General features: G+C 42.9%; 2 protein-coding genes across 6 annotated transcripts in view; one reads left to right on the top strand and one right to left on the bottom strand.

Moving 5' to 3' along the window:
* Positions 1 to 3,920, top strand: part of dync2i2 (dynein 2 intermediate chain 2) — a gene marked incomplete at its 3' end in the record, with an annotated part of 37,747 nt that extends 33,827 nt beyond the window's left edge. The window contains exons 10-11 of the mRNA XM_084325067.1: positions 2,291 to 2,520; positions 3,693 to 3,920. Of these exons, the coding sequence (XP_084181193.1) occupies positions 2,291 to 2,520; positions 3,693 to 3,920 (458 nt within the window). The remainder of the gene's footprint in view (positions 1 to 2,290; positions 2,521 to 3,692) is intronic.
* Positions 3,921 to 8,323: 4,403 nt separating this feature from the next.
* sptan1 (spectrin alpha, non-erythrocytic 1) overlaps positions 8,324 to 16,546 on the bottom strand; it is a 137,442-nt gene continuing 129,219 nt past the window's right edge. For all 5 annotated transcript variants that reach the window (XM_084325426.1, XM_084325427.1, XM_084325423.1 and 2 more), the window contains 5 exons: positions 14,464 to 14,660; positions 13,150 to 13,203; positions 10,976 to 11,122; positions 9,579 to 9,726; positions 8,324 to 8,794 (listed from right to left, as the gene is read on the bottom strand). In XM_084325426.1, coding sequence (XP_084181552.1) covers positions 8,669 to 8,794; positions 9,579 to 9,726; positions 10,976 to 11,122; positions 13,150 to 13,203; positions 14,464 to 14,660 — 672 coding nt within the window. In that variant the 3' untranslated portion in view covers positions 8,324 to 8,668. The remainder of the gene's footprint in view (positions 8,795 to 9,578; positions 9,727 to 10,975; positions 11,123 to 13,149; positions 13,204 to 14,463; positions 14,661 to 16,546) is intronic.

The following is a 16,546-nucleotide window of genomic DNA, read 5'->3' as shown; positions in this document are numbered from 1 at the left end:
AAAATAATAAACATTTATAAAATGTTCAATCTATTAATCAATCAAAGCGGGGAACATAGAACCCTGGGAACATAGGACCCGGGGAACATAGGGATGATCCCCTGTTCCTCATACTAGCTCCAGATAGTTAGCTACAAACCATGCTGTTCCTCATACTAGCTCCAGATAGTTAGCTACAAACCATGCTGTTCCTCATACTAGCTCCAGATAGATGGCTACAAACCATGCTGTTCCTCATACTAGCTCCAGATAGTTAGCTACAAACCATGCTGTTCCTCATACTAGCTCCAGATAGTTAGCTACAAACCATGCAGTTCCTCATACTAGCTCCAGATAGTTAGCTACAAACCATGCTGTTCCTCATACTAGCTCCAGATAGTTAGCTACAATCCATGCTGTTCCTCATACTAGCTCCAGATAGTTAGCTACAAACCATGCTGTTCCTCATACTAGCTCCAGATAGTTAGCTACAAACCATGCAGTTCCTCATACTAGCTCCAGATAGTTAGCTACAAACCATGCAGTTCCTCATACTAGCTCCAGATAGTTAGCTACAAACCATGCTGTTCCTCATACTAGCTCCAGATAGTTAGCTACAAACCATGCTGTTCCTCATACTAGCTCCAGATAGTTAGCTACAAACCATGCTGTTCCTCATACTAGCTCCAGATAGTTAGCTACAAACCATGCAGTTCCTCATACTAGCTCCAGATAGTTAGCTACAAACCATGCTGTTCCTCATACTAGCTCCAGATAGATAGCTACAAACCATGCAGTTCCTCATACTAGCTCCAGATAGTTAGCTACAAACCATGCTGTTCCTCATGCTAGCTCCAGATAGTTAGCTACAAACCATGCTGTTCCTCATGCTAGCTCCAGATAGTTAGCTACAAACCATGCTGTTCCTCATGCTAGCTCGATAGTTAGCTACAAACCATGCTGTTCCTCATACTAGCTCCAGATAGTTAGCTACAAACCATGCTGTTCCTCATACTAGCTCCAGATAGTTAGCTACAAACCATGCTGTTCCTCATGCTAGCTCCAGATAGTTAGCTACAAACCATGCTGTTCCTCATACTAGCTCCAGATAGTTAGCTACAAACCATGCTGTTCCTCATACTAGCTCCAGATAGTTAGCTACAAACCATGCTGTTCCTCATACTAGCTCCAGATAGTTAGCTACAAACCATGCTGTTCCTCATGCTAGCTCCAGATAGTTAGCTACAAACCATGCTGTTCCTCATGCTAGCTCCAGATAGTTAGCTACAAACCATGCTGTTCCTCATGCTAGCTCCAGATAGTTAGCTACAAACCATGCTGTTCCTCATACTAACTCCAGATAGTTAGCTACAAACCATGCTGTTCCTCATGCTAGCTCCAGATAGTTAGCTACAAACCATGCTGTTCCTCATACTAGCTCCAGATAGTTAGCTACAAACCATGCTGTTCCTCATGCTAGCTCCAGATAGTTAGCTACAAACCATGCTGTTCCTCATGCTAGCTCCAGATAGTTAGCTACAAACCATGCTGTTCCTCATACTAGCTCCAGATAGTTAGCTACAAACCATGCTGTTCCTCATGCTAGCTCCAGATAGTTAGCTACAAACCATGCAGTTCCTCATGCTAGCTCCAGATAGTTAGCTACAAACCATGCAGTTCCTCATGCTAGCTCCAGATAGTTAGCTACAAACCATGCAGTTCCTCATGCTAGCTCCAGATAGTTAGCTACAAACCATGCTGTTCCTCATACTAGCTCCAGATAGTTAGCTACAAACCATGCTGTTCCTCATACTAGCTCCAGATAGTTAGCTACAAACCATGCTGTTCCTCATGCTAGCTCCAGATAGTTAGCTACAAACCATGCTGTTCCTCATACTAGCTCCAGATAGTTGGCTACAAACCATGCAGTTCCTCATACTAGCTCCAGATAGCCACAAACCAATGCAAAGTCAATGGGGTTGAGCTCATGTCTGTACAATTAGCTATTCCTCTAACTCCAACATTCCTTGAGATTGCAGTTTAAAACCTTTGTCAATCATGTTGTAGGCTACGTGTTTTAATTGATTGTTACCCTTACTCGTCTTAGTTTTTATGATTCTATGCCTTTAATTCTGTATGTACACTCGACGTAAATGACTAAATGAGGGAAACCTCAGTTGCCTTTCGAGTTTAAATAAAGGTTTGAAATTAAATGAAATGTACAAACTGCATCAGTATAATTTTTAGTCAGACAGTTCCTTGTGCATGTTATGTCACTTGGTCAAAGCTTCCCCACTCCCGCCTCCTCCAGGCTCCGTGCAGATCTTCGACCTGGGCCACCGCTCCCTGAGACCAGCCGCCACGATGGAGGCGAGCAGCGCCGGCCAAGCAGCCTCCTGTCTGGCCTTCAACGCTCGACAGCCCCACCTGCTGGCCGTGGGCAGCGCAGACGGGAGCGTCAGCGTCTGGCAGCTGAGCAGCGACTTGACGGAGCAACACCCCCGAGAGAGCAGCGCGCTGGAGCAGCTGGTCAACGAGGCGGCCCAATGAGAGCAGCTGGTCAACGAGGCGGCCCAATGAGAGCAGCTGGTCAACGAGGGGGCGGGCCCAATGAGAGCAGCTGGTCAACGAGGCGACCCAATGAGAGCAGCTGGTCAACGAGGGGGCCCAATGAGAGCAGCTGGTCAACGAGGCGGCCCAATGAGAGCAGCTGGTCAACAAGGCGGCCCAATGAGAGCAGCTGGTCAACGAGGCGGCCCAATGAGAGCAGCTATGTTCCCCGATTGATTGATTGACATTTTTTATTATTTTATTAATGATTAATGTCCGCCTTGTTTCGAACTGGTTAAGCTTGGCGACTCTTTCGAAGTTGGTTAAGGTTAGAGTTAGGAATCAGGGCTGGTGGTCTGACTATCTATCGCTACCGGGGAACATAGGACCCGGGGAACATAGACATGCTCCCCTACAAACCATGCTGTTCCTCATACTAGCTCCAGATAGTTAGCTACAGTCCATGCTGTTCCTCATGCTAGCTCCAGATAGTTAGCTACAAACCATGCTGTTCCTCATGCTAGCTCCAGATAGTTAGCTACAAACCATGCAGTTCCTCATGCTAGCTCCAGATAGTTAGCTACAAACCATGCAGTTCCTCATGCTAGCTCCAGATAGTTAGCTACAAACCATGCTGTTCCTCATACTAGCTCCAGATAGTTAGCTACAAACCATGCTGTTCCTCATACTAGCTCCAGATAGTTAGCTACAAACCATGCTGTTCCTCATACTAGCTCCAGATAGTTAGCTACAAACCATGCAGTTCCTCATACTAGCTCCAGATAGCCACAAACCAATGCAAAGTCAATGGGGTTGAGCTCATGTCTGTACAATTAGCTATTCCTCTAACTCCAACATTCCTTGAGATTGCAGTTTAAAACCTTTGTCAATCATGTTGTAGGCTACATGTTTTAATTGATTGTTACCCTTACTCGTCTTAGTTTTTATGATTCTATTCTATGCCTTTAATTCTGTATGTACACTCGACGTAAATGACTGTAAATGAGGGAAACCTCAGTTGCCTTTCGAGTTTAAATAAAGGTTTGAAATTAAATGAAATGTACAAACTGCATCAGTATAATTTTTTGTCCGACAGTTCCTTGTGCATGTTATGTCACTTGGTCAAAGCTTCCCCACTCCCGCCTCCTCCAGGCTCCGTGCAGATCTTCGACCTGGGCCACCGCTCCCTGAGACCAGCCGCCACGATGGAGGCGAGCAGCGCCGGCCAAGCAGCCTCCTGTCTGGCCTTCAACGCTCGACAGCCCCACCTGCTGGCCGTGGGCAGCGCAGACGGGAGCGTCAGCGTCTGGCAGCTGAGCAGCGACTTGACGGAGCAACACCCCCGAGAGAGCAGCGCGCTGGAGCAGCTGGTCAACGAGGCGGCCCAATGAGAGCAGCGTGTCAACGAGGGGGCGGGCCCAATGAGAGCAGCTGGTCAACGAGGGGGGGGGGCCCAATGAGAGCAGCTGGTCAACGAGGCCCAATGAGAGCAGCTGGTCAACGAGGGGGCCCAATGAGAGCAGCTGGTCAACGAAGGGGCCCAATGAGAGCAGCTGGTCAGCGAGGGGGCCCAATGAGAGCAGCTGGTCAGCGAGGGGGCCCAATGAGAGCAGCTGGTACACTACAGGGGACAGTGGGGAGGCTGTAACACTACAGTGGACAGTGGGGAGGTTGTAAGAAGTATTAGTTTATATGTAGGCCCATCATTTTCAGTCATTGTTTTTCTGCAAGTTCCTGGTCTATAGGGAGGTGTAGTGGTTACTTCCTGGTCTATAGGGAGGTGTAGGGGTTACTTCCTGGTCTATAGGGAGGTGTAGTGGTTACTTCCTGGTCTATAGGGAGGTGTAGTGGTTACTTCCTGGTCTATAGGGAGGTGTAGTGGTTACTTCCTGGTCTATAGGGAGGTGTAGTGGTTACTTCCTGGTCTATAGGGAGGTGTAGGGGTTACTTCCTGGTCTATAGGGAGGTGTAGTGGTTACTTCCTGGTCTATAGGGAGGTGTAGTGGTTACTTCCTGGTCTATAGGGGGTGTAGTGGTTACTTCCTGGTCTATAGGGAGGTGTAGAGGTTACTTCCTGGTCTATAGGGAGGTGTAGAGGTTACTTCCTGGTCTATAGGGAGGTGTAGTGGTTACTTCCTGGTCTATAGGGAGGTGTAGAGGTTACTTCCTGGTCTATAGGGAGGTGTAGTGGTTACTTCCTGCAAGTTCCTGGTCTATAGGGAGGTGTAGTGGTTACTTCCTGGTCTATATGGAGGTGTAGAGGTTACTTCCTGGTCTATAGGGAGGTGTAGTGGTTACTTCCTGGTCTATAGGGAGGTGTAGGGGTTACTTCCTGGTCTATAGGGAGGTGTAGGGGTTACTTCCTGGTCTATAGGGAGGTGTAGGGGTTACTTCCTGGTCTATAGGGAGGTGTAGTGGTTACTTCCTGGTCTATAGGGAGGTGTAGTGGTTACTTCCTGGTCTATAGGGAGGTGTAGTGGTTACTTCCTGGTATATAGGGAGGTGTAGTGGTTACTTCCTGCAAGTTCCTGGTCTATAGGGAGGTGTAGTGGTTACTTCCTGGTCTATATGGAGGTGTAGAGGTTACTTCCTGGTCTATAGGGAGGTGTAGTGGTTACTTCCTGGTCTATAGGGAGGTGTAGTGGTTACTTCCTGGTCTATAGGGAGGTGTAGAGGTTACTTCCTGGTCTATAGGGAGGTGTAGAGGTTACTTCCTGGTCTATAGGGAGGTGTAGTGGTTACTTCCTGGTCTATAGGGAGGTGTAGTGGTTACTTCCTGGTCTATAGGGAGGTGTAGTGGTTACTTCCTGGTCTATAGGGAGGTGTAGTGGTTACTTCCTGGTCTATAGGGAGGTGTAGTGGTTACTTCCTGGTCTATAGGGTGGTGTAGTGGTTACTTCCTGGTCTATAGGGAGGTGTAGTGGTTACTTCCTGGTCTATAGGGAGGTGTAGTGGTTACTTCCTGGTCTATAGGGTGGTGTAGTGGTTACTTCCTGGTCTATAGGGAGGTGTAGGGGTTACTTCCTGGTCTATAGGGAGGTGTAGTGGTTACTTCCTGGTCTATAGGGAGGTGTAGTGGTTACTTCATTGTTGTTTCCGGCCGGTCCACCTCGCTTGAAATTGCAATGTATTTCCAATGGACACATTTCTAAATAGTCCCGTTTAAAACAAATAAAGCCTGAACGTTGGCATGGTGTACCTTTCTGTGTGTATTCATCCACAATCTATAGCTCAACATGAGAATATTCGCAATTAATGGTAAAATAATTTCGTATCATTTTATTTCAACCAAAAATGTGATAGAAGGGAATTCATTTTGTGCAAAATGGAAAGCTTGCCAATGTTCATGAGGCAGAATTATTACAATAGCGGATAATACATTTTCCCAATGATCCCTATACGGGTGGACGTCGGACTACACCTCCCTATGAACCCGTCAATGTGCACAATCACCATCTTACCACATTTACATTAAGTTATATTCTGGGTTTTTCTTTTTGAAATGATCTTTTTATTGATTTTCACCATGGTCCATACAAACAATATCTTGACTTCGCCTTCTGCTGTACACATTGCATCAATTGTTAATAATTATTACTTAACTTAAAAGTTGCAGTGCAGAAGTACCATTGCATACATGAGGACCCATACAGTCAATAACATCCTATACTTCTTTTTTCCCCCTAGACAAACAAAAACAATAACAAGAAATAATAGATAACAAAATTATATGTTATGGTACCTCTCCAATACATCTGCATCTACCATAAAGCAAACAAATAACAAAATAATATGTTGGGGTGCTTCTTCCCGATACTCTACTCCCTTTACACAAGTTTCACTTAACAATTATCCTGAATGGTTATTTCTGTATACCTTAAACAAATGAAGATCGTAACGGTGTAATGTACATTATCCATCTTTCCCATTTCTTCCGAAACTTATCCTGTTGCAACCTAAAAGAAAAAGTTATTCTTTCCATCTTAAAAATATCATAAATAATATCAATCCAATCATCCACTGTAGGAATTTCTGTTCTTAACCACTTTCTAGTAATGGCTTTCCTGCTAGCCGCACTTAATATCTGAAATATATATATCCCCATTTTCTGATGGCCTGGCGCCCAAATATAGACTCTCCAACTTAAATGGGATGTCCCCCTGGAATACTTTTCCAAAGATTGTATGGACCTCCCTCCAGAAAGGCCTCAGCGAGGGACCAGACCAGAACATGTGGTAATGATCTGCCTCTGAGAGGCCACACTGTCTGCAGCAGTTGGAAGATTTGGTATGATGACTCCCTTGAGCTGGAGCAGTGAAGAACCTAATCAGGGAGTTCCAACAAAATGATCTCCATACTGGTGAACTTGATGTTTTCCATTGTATTTCACATAAATCATCCCATTCCTCTTCTGTTATATTTAGGTTTCCCTCCCTTTCCCATTTCTGTTTTACATACAATGAATTACCTTTCGTCGGTTGTAATCCCTTATAGTCTTGAGATGGTTTTTTGGTTAGAGTTCGAGACATAAGCCTCTCTGAAGACTTAATAAAATATTTTCAAAAAGTGTTTGTTTACTTTGCTTCAGTAGTTGCTCGATATAGTGCCGAACTTGAAGATATCTGTAAAAATCTTCTGCAACTTCAGATCTTGAAAGCTCTTCATTGACCCCTGATGTAAAAAGGTACAATATGCTGTTAGGCCTAGAGTCTCCCACCCTTTAAACCGTACGTCCATTCTTTTGGGTACGAACTCTGGGTCATACGCACACCATCCCAAAACCTTTATGGCTTCTTTAAAAAAAATGTTGGGCTGTTAACTTACTCCACAGCTTAAGTGGTAAACTAATCCATGGATTTCCCAACTCCCTTAAATCATTCAATAAAGCCGTATCCCCAATTGCAGCTTGAATTGGATACTCTGCTGTTACCGCCATCTCAATCTCCTTCCACCTGGCAAAATATTCTGGACTACACCAACACGTCATTGGTCTTAATTGAGCTGCAATATAATAGTCCTTCAAACATGGGAGTGCAACCCCTCCCCTGCTCTTTGCTAGTTGTAGACTCTTGTATCTAATTCTAGGTCTCCGCCCTTGCCAAATGTACCTTGAAATAAGTTTGTCCCATTCCTGAAATTGTTGGTCAGGTAGGTCTAGAGGGAGGGCCTGGAACAGATAGATTCATTTTTACCGATTCAATTCGCGATCCAAAATTCAGAAGAGGTATTGGATCCCATCTCCTTATGTCTTCTTTAATCTTTTGATTCAAGGGGAGGAAGTTAATGGCGAACAATTTTGACAAATCTTTTGGTATATTTACTCTAATATCTCATGGATTCTGCTTCCCATTTTAATATAAATTTCGTCTTTATATTTCTTGAAGGGCTATATTTAAAACTAAGAATTTGCGTTTGTTACATTCAATTTATACCCTGAGAATGACCCATATTGTTCTAAAAGCAAAAAAAATATTCTGGGTTTTTAAATAAGACTGGTTGTAAAAAAGTGGAAATTGCCTTTTTCTAAAGTTACAAAAAGCTCACATGCAAAAGGAGCCCAAGCAGCTTCTGACTGAAATGATAAAGTGTTAGATATTTCAATGGTGTTTTATATATTGTATATATGTACATTTACATTTAGTTGATGCTTTTATCCAAAGCTTACAAGTTCTGTACGACAAGTCAGCAGGAAGGGTACAACTCTTTCAGCTGAGTAACAATGTTCATGTGTGTACCATGTCCTGTACCTAAACTGGTTTATTTTGTGATGAAATAAGAAGCCAAACCGCTGAGCAACAGTTTCCAGTTGTAACCAGTAGCGTTTATTAAAGCACTGCATTCGTTAAGGTGATGTTATATCATGACGTTATTATCATTACTGTCACTAGTAGGTTCTTTAATTCCAGCAAAAAGCACACGCTAAAAACAATCACATTCAAATGCAGACAGATTCCACTATGCTATCCTTAGTGAAGCACAAATAGTGAAGGTAATTTCTAGATAAATAGGTACAGATAGTGGTAAACTAGCGAGTATTTCCTTGTGTCACAATCATGCAGTTTCAGCTGTGGATTGGTTTGGGAGTGTGGGGGGGGAAACGCGTCCCGATTGGTCACTGGCAGGCAAAGGGGAGGGGGGATCAGTTGACGAACAGCGAGCGGGTGAATTCGATGAAGTCGAAGGCGGAGGGAAGCTCGCGTCCCTTGCCGTCTAAATACGGCTTCATGTGTGAGATGCAGTAGTCCGCTTGCTCCTTGGTCAGATTCTGGAAGGAAGAGGAGATGATTAGAGACCGCTCTCTGACATCACACACAATAATAGGGAGTTCACGACAAGCAATCCGATTGGTTCATTATATTGTTTACACGGTTTATTTTAACTTTTCTACTGTACTATATTATTGCCTGTATTTGTCTTCTATTACCCATACCTCCCCTCCCCCTTGCTGCTACGCCTGAATTTCCCCAAGGGGATCAATAAAGGAATCTCTCATCTTAATTCCCATCGTGTTACAGAAACACACAAGGTAATCTGTCGCTCCTCGATCGTTTCATTTTTTAAGTGTACAAAAAAAAAGTACAAGACTTTGAAGGATAATGAGCCTCGACTACATCGCTGTTATATCCATGATCACAGGAAACACTAATGAGCCTCGACTACATCGCTGTTATATCCATGATCACAGGAAACACTAATGAGCCTCGACTACATCGCTGTTATATCCATGATCACAGGAAACACTAATGAGCCTCGACTACATCACTGTTATATCCATGATCACAGGAAACACTAATGAGCCGCGACTACATCGCTGTTATATCCATGATCACAGGAAACACTAATGAGCCTCGACTACATCGCTGTTATATCCATGATCACAGGAAACACTAATGAGCCGCGACTACATCGCTGTTATATCCATGATCACAGGAAACACTAATGAGCCTCGACTACATCGCTGTTATATCCATGATCACAGGAAACACTAATGAGCCTCGACTACATCGCTGAAAGGGTTTGTAATGAATGGAGATCAGTGAGCTCCTGACCTGATAGAGCTCTTCTTTGGTGACGTAGGGCTTGGCGTCGACACTGAGGGCTCTGAACGCGCTCTCGATCTCCTCACTGGACTTGACGTTCTCTGTCTCGCGACTGATCATGAAGGCCATGTACTCCTGCAAGGACACGTTGCCATCCCTGCACACAAGATCACACACAAGATCACTAGGTGGTAAATGCTCTGCATCTATACTGTATAACTTCTGTTGTGGAATATTCAAACGAGCCATGACAGTAAGCTGTAGGAATTCAGATTGAGTCAATTAGTATATCTAAAAATATAGAACATAGTTTATTTCTGCTTCCACAGAGCTCAGTTTACAATCAGACATACTAAACGTCTGACGAGAAAGTGATCAGACATGCTAAATGTCTGACGAGAAAGTGAGAAAGAACTCTGGTCAGAACTTAGATTAAATACATAATCGAAATGATGTACATGAGATACCAGATATGACAGAAAAGGTAAACAAAATATGCCCTAGTGAGAATGAATAACAAAAGATGGCTCTAGGGCTTATGTTATGTCTTCACACTAGAACTGAAGAGGAAAATAACCTTGGACCTCTCATATCTCGTGGCCCTTTGGCTGAGTTTAAGAGACACCGTCAGACTAGTGTCTGAGCTGTAGCTAGCTGACTTATATTAAACTAGTCAAGGCTATCAGAGATAGAATATGTATTTTAACACAGATCTATAATGACATGATGATATTTCTATTACACAGCTTTAGAATTGGTTCCTCACATTTGACCCATTCACTCACATTCACACACCTATGGTGGAGGCAAACATGAGCAGTTAGGGGTTAAGTGTCTTGTTCAAGGAGGAGCCGGAATCTAACCGGGAATCTTCTGACTACTAGGGTTGGGCACCGAAAACCGGTTCTAATTAGGAACCGGTTCCTAACTTCCGGTTCTGGAACCGGAAGTGACATACCTGCATTTCGATTCTTAATTTTTTTTTTTTTTTTTTACTTTGTTAATTAATACCCTAGTTACAGTACAGCAACCAAATTAAACTGTATCAAGTCAACTGAAAATGTGAATAGTATGAAAAAAATGTAAAAACAAAAAAAAAAAAATCTCCTGCGAAATAAGCTGTGACCTGCACCTCAAAGAATCGGAATCGAGAATCGTTCAGAACAGGAATCGATATGGAGAATCGGAACCGGAATCGTTCAAATCCAAACGATGCCCAACCCTACTGATTACCAGACGACCACTCTACCTCCTAATACAATACCCCAAATACCATAGTCTGCTAAACCTTGGTTTAACGCCACAATCTCATGTGCATCAAATAAAACATGCATATCAAAATATACTGAAACAACTATTTCACTACAAACACGTCTAGGACAGTTCTCAGCAGCGTGCGCTCGGACCTGTTGGGGTCCACAGTGTCGAGGATGGACTCGAACTCGGGGTCAGGCTCGCCCTCCTCCACCATGGGCAGGTCGTAGCCCAGCGAGCGGAGGCACGACTTGAACTCCTGGTGGTTCAGACGGCCGGACTTCTCCTTGTCAAAGTGTCTGGAGGGAACAGGGAGACAGTTTAATGAGTTTAAACCAAGACAATCAGCAGGGTTTAAAGAGTTTAAACCAAGACAAACAGCAGGGTTTAAAGAGTTTAAACCGAGACACACAGCAGGGTTTAAAGAGTTTAAACCAAGACAAACAGCAGGGTTTAATGAGTTTAAACCAAGACAAACAGCAGGGTTTAATGAGTTTAAACCAAGACAAACAGCAGGGTTTAAAGAGTTTAAACCAAGACAAACAGCAGGGTTTAAAGAGTTTAAACCGAGACACACAGCAGGGTTTAAAGAGTTTAAACCGAGACAAACAGCAGGGTTTAATGAGTTTAAACCAAGACAAACAGCAGGGTTTAATGAGTTTAAACCAAGACAAACAGCAGGGTTTAAATAGTTTAAACCAAGACACACAGCAGGGTTTAATGAGTTTAAACCAAGACAAACAGCAGGGTTTAATGAGTTTAAACCAAGACAAACAGCAGGGTTTAAAGAGTTTAAACCAAGACAAACAGCAGGGTTTAAAGAGTTTAAACCGAGACACACAGCAGGGTTTAAAGAGTTTAAACCGAGACAAACAGCAGGGTTTAATGAGTTTAAACCAAGACAAACAGCAGGGTTTAATGAGTTTAAATCAAGACAAACAGCAGGGTTTAAAGAGTTTAAACCAAGACAAACAGCAGGGTTTAAAGAGTTTAAACCAAGACAAACAGCAGGGTTTAAAGAGTTTAAACCAAGACAAACAGCAGGGTTTAAAGAGTTTAAACCAAGACAAACAGCAGGGTTTAATGAGTTTAAACCAAGACAAACAGCAGGGTTTAAAGAGTTTAAACCAAGACAAACAGCAGGGTTTAAAGAGTTTAAACCGAGACACACAGCAGGGTTTAAAGAGTTTAAACCGAGACACACAGCAGGGTTTAAAGAGTTTAAACCAAGACAAACAGCAGGGTTTAATGAGTTTAAACCAAGACAAACAGCAGGGTTTAAAGAGTTTAAACCAAGACAAACAGCAGGGTTTAAAGAGTTTAAACCAAGACAAACAGCAGGGTTTAAAGAGTTTAAACCAAGACAAACAGCAGGGTTTAATGAGTTTAAACCAAGACAAACAGCAGGGTTTAAAGAGTTTAAACCAAGACAAACAGCAGGGTTTAAAGAGTTTAAACCAAGACAAACAGCAGGGTTTAAAGAGTTTAAACCAAGACAAACAGCAGGGTTTAAAGAGTTTAAACCAAGACAAACAGCAGGGTTTAAAGAGTTTAAACCAAGACAAACAGCAGGGTTTAAAGAGTTTAAACCAAGACAAACAGCAGGGTTTAAAGAGTTTAAACCAAGACAAACAGCAGGGTTTAAAGAGTTTAAACCAAGACACACAGCAGGGTTTAAAGAGTTTAAACCAAGACAAACAGCAGGGTTTAAAGAGTTTAAACCAAGACAAACAGCAGGGTTTAATGAGTTTAAACCAAGACAAACAGCAGGGTTTAAAGAGTTTAAACCAAGACAAACAGCAGGGTTTAAAGAGTTTAAACCAAGACAAACAGCAGGGTTTAAAGAGTTTAAACCAAGACAAACAGCAGGGTTTAAAGAGTTTAAACCAAGACACACAGCAGGGTTTAAAGAGTTTAAACCAAGACAAACAGCAGGGTTTAAAGAGTTTAAACCAAGACAAACAGCAGGGTTTAAAGAGTTTAAACCAAGACAAACAGCAGGGTTTAATGAGTTTAAACTAAGACAAACAGCAGGGTTTAAAGAGTTTAAACCAAGACAAACAGCAGGGTTTAAAGAGTTTAAACCAAGACAAACAGCAGGGTTTAAAGAGTTTAAACCAAGACAAACAGCAGGGTTTAAAGAGTTTAAACCAAGACAAACAGCAGGGTTTAAAGAGTTTAAACCAAGACACACAGCAGGGTTTAAAGAGTTTAAACCAAGACAAACAGCAGGGTTTAAAGAGTTTAAACCAAGACAAACAGCAGGGTTTAATGAGTTTAAACCAAGACACACAGCAGGGTTCAGCCGACAATAGAGGAGCCTCACTTGAACATCATGCTGAACTCCTTCAGGGCGTCCTCCGTCACTCCAGTGGTGTTCCTGGGAGAAGCAGAGACAGGCTTTTAATGGGCGACTCATCCACATGTGCAACATATTGTGCTGCAATTGTGGACCAGAACATGTTAAACCAGAACATGTTAAACAGAACATGTTAAACCAGAACATGTTAACCAACTGTGCAGCAGGCTAGGTGTGTATGGCTGTCCTAGTGTGCATGCTAGGTGTGTATGGCTGTCCTAGTGTGCATGCTAGGTGTGTGTGGCTGTCCTAGTGTGCATGCTAGGTGTGTGTGGCTGTCCTAGTGTGCATGCTAGGAGTGTGTGGCTGTCCTAGTGTGTATGCTAGGTGTGTGTGGCTGTCCTAGTGTGCATGCTAGGTGTATGGCTGTCCTAGTGTGCATGCTAGGTGTGTATGGCTGTCCTAGTGTGCATGCTAGATGTGTATGGCTGTCCTAGTGTGCATGCTAGATGTCTGTGGCTGTCCTAGTGTGCATGCTAGATGTCTGTGGCTGTCCTAGTGTGCATGCTAGATGTCTGTGGCTGTCCTAGTGTGCATGCTAGATGTCTGTGGCTGTCCTAGTGTGCATGCTAGATGTCTGTGGCTGTCCTAGTGTGCATGCTAGATGTCTGTGGCTGTCCTAGTGTGCATGCTAGATGTGTATGGCTGTCCTAGTGTGCATGCTAGGTGTGTGTGGCTGTCCTAGTGTGCATGCTAGATGTCTGTGGCTGTCCTAGTGTGCATGCTAGATGTCTGTGGCTGTCCTAGTGTGCATGCTAGATGTGTATGGCTGTCCTAGTGTGCATGCTAGGTGTGTGTGGCTGTCCTAGTGTGCATGCTAGGTGTGCTGTACTTGCCTCCCTCCACTGGCTCCCGGTGCGCTTTAGAATAGACTTCAAGGTCCTTTTATTGGTTTATAAAGCCCTAAATGGTAAGACCCCTGCTTACCTAGCAGACCTCCTCACCCCCTATACCAACGCCAGGGCCCTCAGATCGGCTGATAAGGGTCTCCTAACCACTCGTAGGTCCAACTTCAAGTCTAGGGGGGGACGTGCTTTTGCGGTCGCAGCCCCTGACCTCTGGAACAGCATCCCCATGTCCATTAAATCTGCCCCCTCCATCGAGTCTTTTAAATCAAAACTCAAAACCCACCTATATCGCCTGGCCTTCCCTGACTCACTTTGACTCTTGCCGTACTTGTTGACGTGTTGTTCTGTTTATCCGTTGATTTTATTTTATTTTTATGTTTATTTTATACTTTTCTTTGTACTTAGCTTAGCTATGTGTGTGTGTCTCTCCTACCTGGCCTGGATCTGTTGCTCCAGGTTGTGTTGCATCCTCATGCCCAGCTGGTCCAGCTGGTCCCACTGCTGAGCCAGGCCCACGGTGCTGTGTTCCGTGTACTTGTTGTCCAGGATCAGCGCCTCCTCCATGGCCGCGCCCAGGTCCTCGATCTTCTTCAGCTGGCTGCGCATGGCCCGGATCTCCTGGTGCTTACGCTGAAACACACACAGGGGACAAGTTATGTAAACCATTTCATTTATGGATGTTCCATATTGGCTTTTTTCACCGATACCAATATTGTCCAACTCTTAATTTCCGATACCGATATATGCAGGTTTCCCCCCCCAAAAAACGGAATAATTTCAGGTAATTAACATTACATATCTCTTGTCGTGGAATTAACACATTATGCATACTTTTGACAATAAATAAAATCCGAATTTGTTCTTACTTGCTTGCCTGGGTAAATAAAAGTTAAATAAATGTAAAAAAAAAAAAAAAAAAAAAAAAAGAGATTTGGAAAACACAGATAATTTCCGATATCACATTTTAATGCCAATATCGGCCGATAATATCGGACATGCCTAGTTTCATTGATTGACCTTTCCGTTTCCCTATTGGGTTTTTTCTTCTTTCTATTATGTATTGTACCTCTCAACGTCATTGTAAAGGAGTTCGCTTTCAATGATCATTCGAGATTAGATAAAGATTGAATGAATGCGTTTCTAAACCTACCAGATACCAGACAAAATACCTGCCAAGTCAGCTAATGCCATGAACTAGGAAGCAGTATGTTGAGCCATGGATTATTAATGTTCGGTGTTAAAAGAGGGCGTGATGACATCATCTAGTGAAACCATGGAATGTTCTGAGGTAACAGTGATGACATCATCTAGTGAAACCATGGAATGTTCTGAGGCAACAGTGATGACATCATCTAGTGAAACCATGGAATGTTCTGAGGTAACAGTGATGACATCATCTAGTGAAACCATGGAATGTTCTGAGGTAACAGAGGGCGTGATGACATCATCTAGTGAAACCATGGAATGTTCTGAGGTAACAGAGGGCGTGATGACATCATCTAGTGAAACCATGGAATGTTCTGAGGTAACAGAGGGAGTGATGACATCATCTAGTGAAACCATGGAATGTTCTGAGGTAACAGAGGGAGTGATGACATCATCTAGTGAAACCATGGAATGTTCTGAGGTAACAGAGGGCGTGATGACATCATCTAGTGAAACCATGGAATGTTCTGAGGTAACAGAGGGCATGATGACATCATCTAGTGAAACCATGGAATGTTCTGAGGTAACAGAGGGAGTGATGACATCATCTAGTGAAACCATGGAATGTTCTGAGGTAACAGAGGGAGTGATGACATCATCTAGTGCAGGGGTAGGCAACCCTAGGCACGCGTGCCTGCATAGGGCATAGGCACAGGGGGCAGCATTAAAAAAATAAAATAAAAAATGAATTAATTTTTTTTTTTTTTTTTTTGCTTTGAAATATTATAGTGAAATATTTTGCACTGTTGTCGCATTTATCTTGTTGAAATCCTCCCACAGGTTCTTTTTACTACCACATATTTAATTGAGACCCTTTATTTGTTTATTATTTCAATTTAGCTGGAAATACATTGCTACATCATTCAGTAACATTTGCAGAGCCTTATAACAAAAACATTATTACGGTCACCATTGTGACCAGTGGGATTAATCAACAAATTGTATTATTTATTTTTCTATTTCATTGAACATTGCACATGTTAAGCCATTTTTTTACTCAAAATGTGAGTATTACCAAGTCAACTTGTGTTCTTAAAACAATGACAATAAACATAGTTTTATTAGGTTGAAATAATGTGGTTGTGTACTTATTTTTCTGTTAACTTATTATGGATTGAAAACTGAAAACCTTAATGCACAGTAACTGAACTCAATATTTTTAAGTTCTGGTAACTTATTATATATTTTTTTACAGTGTAGTCTTGCGATCAATCAAAACTTATTTACACGATATACCTCACATTCACCCTCCATTCACATCCTGGTGTTCTCCATTAGGCATGTAGGTGGAGTTATGACAGCACACGTAC

Source organism: Notolepis coatsorum, assembly GCF_963971535.1.
Source record: "Notolepis coatsorum genome assembly, chromosome: 11".
NCBI lineage: Eukaryota > Metazoa > Chordata > Actinopteri > Aulopiformes > Paralepididae > Notolepis > Notolepis coatsorum.
Note: the sequence above shows the minus strand (reverse complement) of the source record. Positions and strands in the feature narration are given on the sequence as shown.